General features: G+C 45.6%; 1 protein-coding gene across 1 annotated transcript; it reads right to left on the reverse strand.

Annotated features, from left to right (window-relative positions):
* Positions 1–2080: 2080 nt before the first annotated feature.
* LOC308285120 (cotranscriptional regulator ARB2A-like) lies at positions 2081–3115 on the reverse strand (the record flags this gene model as incomplete). The annotated part of the gene is made up of 1 exon (XM_080725838.1): positions 2081–3115. The coding sequence occupies one exon, from the start codon at positions 3113–3115 to the stop codon at positions 2081–2083; it is 1035 nt and encodes a 344-aa protein (XP_080581964.1).
* Between the last annotated feature and the right edge of the window lie 201 nt (positions 3116–3316).

Below are 3316 nucleotides of genomic sequence, written 5' to 3' on the forward strand. Positions count from 1 at the left end.
AGGTTCCCAAGGAGCGACAACTTTGTTGTTGTTGCGCTGGCATACCTTCTTGTTGTTGTTTTTGTGTGTGTTTTGTCTGGGACCAATCTTGCAAATCAGCATAAAATCTCTTCCATAGATCCTTAAGGCAAAAAAAATGTTTTGTTTGTTTTTTCTTATTTTTTTGTTAGGTTTGGAACCACACACCTAACAAGAAACAGGGTTTTTGATATTCATACTCTGTTAGCCGGTAATTGTCTTAAAAACCTTTGTGTGCGGAACCTATTCCATAGAGAAAGGCCCATATACTGTATATTATATGATTGCTGTCAGGCAGAAACCTTGTATCCCATATTTTAAAGGCCCATTCCCACTGGGCCAGATAACAGATAAAAAAATCTCTTTCTCCAGATTTGTTTCCATTCAAAGTGGATGGTAGATACAGATAAAAAAATATATCTGCCACAGATAAAAGAAATATCCGTGGCAGATATTGTTTTTTTATCTGAATCTACCATCCACTTTGAATGGAAAAATATCTGGAGAAAGATATTTTTTTATCTGTTATCTGGCCCAGTGGGAATGGGCCTATACCCTTATATTTTTCACAAGTCTGCCTTACTTCATCATATACGAGTGTCTCACAAAAGTAGTGAAAATAGCAGATCTACAAGCTCAAAACACATTAAAATGCGACGTGTTGTGAGATTGTAAATCAGCTTTTGATTGTACCTTAAAAAGACCTTTCAATTCTGCCCATATAGGGGCAGCCACAAACATGAAACGCTACAGTCTAAGGCTCGATTCATACTCCACTTTTAGAGCCTAATTAATTTCGGCTGTCTAAACTATGATATGGTGTCATTCGGAGCCGAATTAATGACGTTACCCGCCCCAGATCCATGTCGATCACATGACTGTCGAGATACTGCCTACCGATTTGTAGGATATTTGGACAAAATCTGTAAGAGTAGTGCACAGAAATGTGTTTTGCAAACATCGGCCTCATGGTGGCGCTCTAAAAGGCTGATGTGAAAAAAGCAGGGAAAGGGTTTTTCCTTGGCCTCTAGGGAGTGCGCGTACAAAGTTTGAAACTGATCGGTGGAGTTATAGGTAAAACCACAAATCACCCTGATAGCGCCACCATGAGGCTGATTTCAAAAATTTGAAGTGGCATTTCTTCCTCGGCCTAGTGGGAACATGTGTGCCCGATTTTTTCATGATAATTGCACTTTGCATTTGGGAGTTGAGGCATTTTGTTCAAAACGGCTCAATCCTACAAACTTTGGAAGCCAATCTTAGCCAATCAGGATGAAATATGCAAAATCGGACAGATCCGTGTCGATCACATGACTGTCGAGATACTGCCTACCGATTTGTAGGACTTTTGGACAAAATCTGTAAGTGTACAGAAATGTGTTTTGCGAACATCAGCCACTAGGTGGTGCTAGAAGAGGCCCATTTGAAAAATGTAGGGCAGAGGTTCTGAATTGGCATCCAGGGAGTGTGTGTGCAAAGTTTGACAGTGACCAAGCCAATGGCGCCAGAGATTAGCTGGTAACAGACGGATGGACACACACACACACACACACACACACACACACACACACGCACGGACGGACGGAGACGAAAACATACTCTTCTCCCATGCCTTCGGCTGGTGGAGAAATTAGGCTCTAAAAGTGGGGTATGAATCGACCCTTATTGAAACACTATTATATTTCGCCCGCAGCTTCCTCGCTCTGTGCTGCGAGGAGAGCACCTTTCTAGTTTGTATATAAGTCTGTATGATGTCTGGCAGCCTAAGTGATGTCTATTTTGTCTAATCTGTATCTTGTATTGATCAGGGGGAGACCCGCTAGCTGAATGGGTAGGGTGTGTACCACTTAGCCTATAATCCTGACTTCCCGGTGAGTTCCCGGTTTGCTCCTGGGCCGGACAGACACTTCTTTGCATGTCACTCCCCTTCTCTCTCCCAGTTTCCTGTCTGTCCCACTGACTACCAATGAAGGATGAAAAAGACCCACAATATATTTGAAAATAACCTGTATTGATTGAAATGTTCAAATATAGAAACACACCAACTCTACCCTTCCCGTCTTCATCTCCTCCTGTCCTCCTTCAGCGGAGCCTTTTTGAAGAAACTGAAGACTGATCGGAAGCTCCTCCAGGAGGTCAAATCGTGCATATCTGTGCCTGCGGAGACGCAGGGGCAGTCGCCTAGCTCCGTGGGTTCCTCTGAGGTGTCCAAAGGCTCTTCACTCACCACCCAGTTACGACAGCGCTTCCGCATCCAGTTTAGTACACCTTGGCTGGACTTCTGACCCCTGATGCTGTGCACAGAGTCTGTGAAGGCCACAGCAACCACTCTGCTCTTCACCTCAGTCTCCCTACATTTCATCAGGTCAACGAAAGCATATCCTCCATAGCTGTGGGCCACGATGAAGACATCCTTGGCTTGGGCTCTGGACACAAAGTGATCCCACACGTACAGCACGTGCTCCGACGGAGAGCCGTTCTCCCGTGTGCGGATCCTAGTCTTCTGAGACTTGCCGTTCTTCTTGACGCTTCTTGTCGGCTCGTCCACCTCCAAGTAGTTGTCATTGGGGTTGAGGACCATCACACCGTAGCCCTCCTCCATGGCCCTGGTGATGAAGGGGATTTGTGTTCCCGAGTCCAGGTCCTCGTTGATGATGAGTTTGCGGGCCCACTGGCCAGCCCTCACCGCGCCCAGGCCCTGGATCAGAACCATCAACTTGGACGGGTTGGTCAGGGCGTCTGGGCTGAGGAAAATGAACGTGCTGTGTTCGTTCTCTGTAGCGTCCACTGGCACCATCACTCTGGTCAAGTTGCACTTCTTCTCCAGCAGCTCATAGACGTGCTGGTTGAGGACTTCCCCCAGTGCTTCGTAATGTTTCTGGTTCCAGTCACCGTCGTCCTCCCTGACCTTAAACACAAATCTCTCTCCTGTCTTCACATGTCTCAGCTGGCCCTGTTCATTAAAGGCATATCCAAACCCCTCCAGTGTCTTGGGAAAACTACGAGGAGGTTCATCTTTTGTCTGTTTGTCTAGATCCATGCCAGACTGCAAATCAGTGGTTTCCTCTCTATCCTCTGGGTTGACCAGCTCACTCATGGTATCAACTGTACAGGACATGTATCAGAGCAAAAGGATTATTAGCTAACAGATAAGAATAATGTTCTTCGATTAATACTGGGGTAAACATAAACAGTAAACAATAAACAATAAAAACCTACTGCACCTTGAAACTGAGTAAGGAGCAGTGAACACGCTACTGTATATATGCTGCAGTGACGTCACTTCAGCGTCAGTGCA

The sequence above is a fragment of the Nannobrachium achirus genome (assembly GCF_963921795.1).
Source record: "Nannobrachium achirus genome assembly, chromosome: 5".
NCBI lineage: Eukaryota > Metazoa > Chordata > Actinopteri > Myctophiformes > Myctophidae > Nannobrachium > Nannobrachium achirus.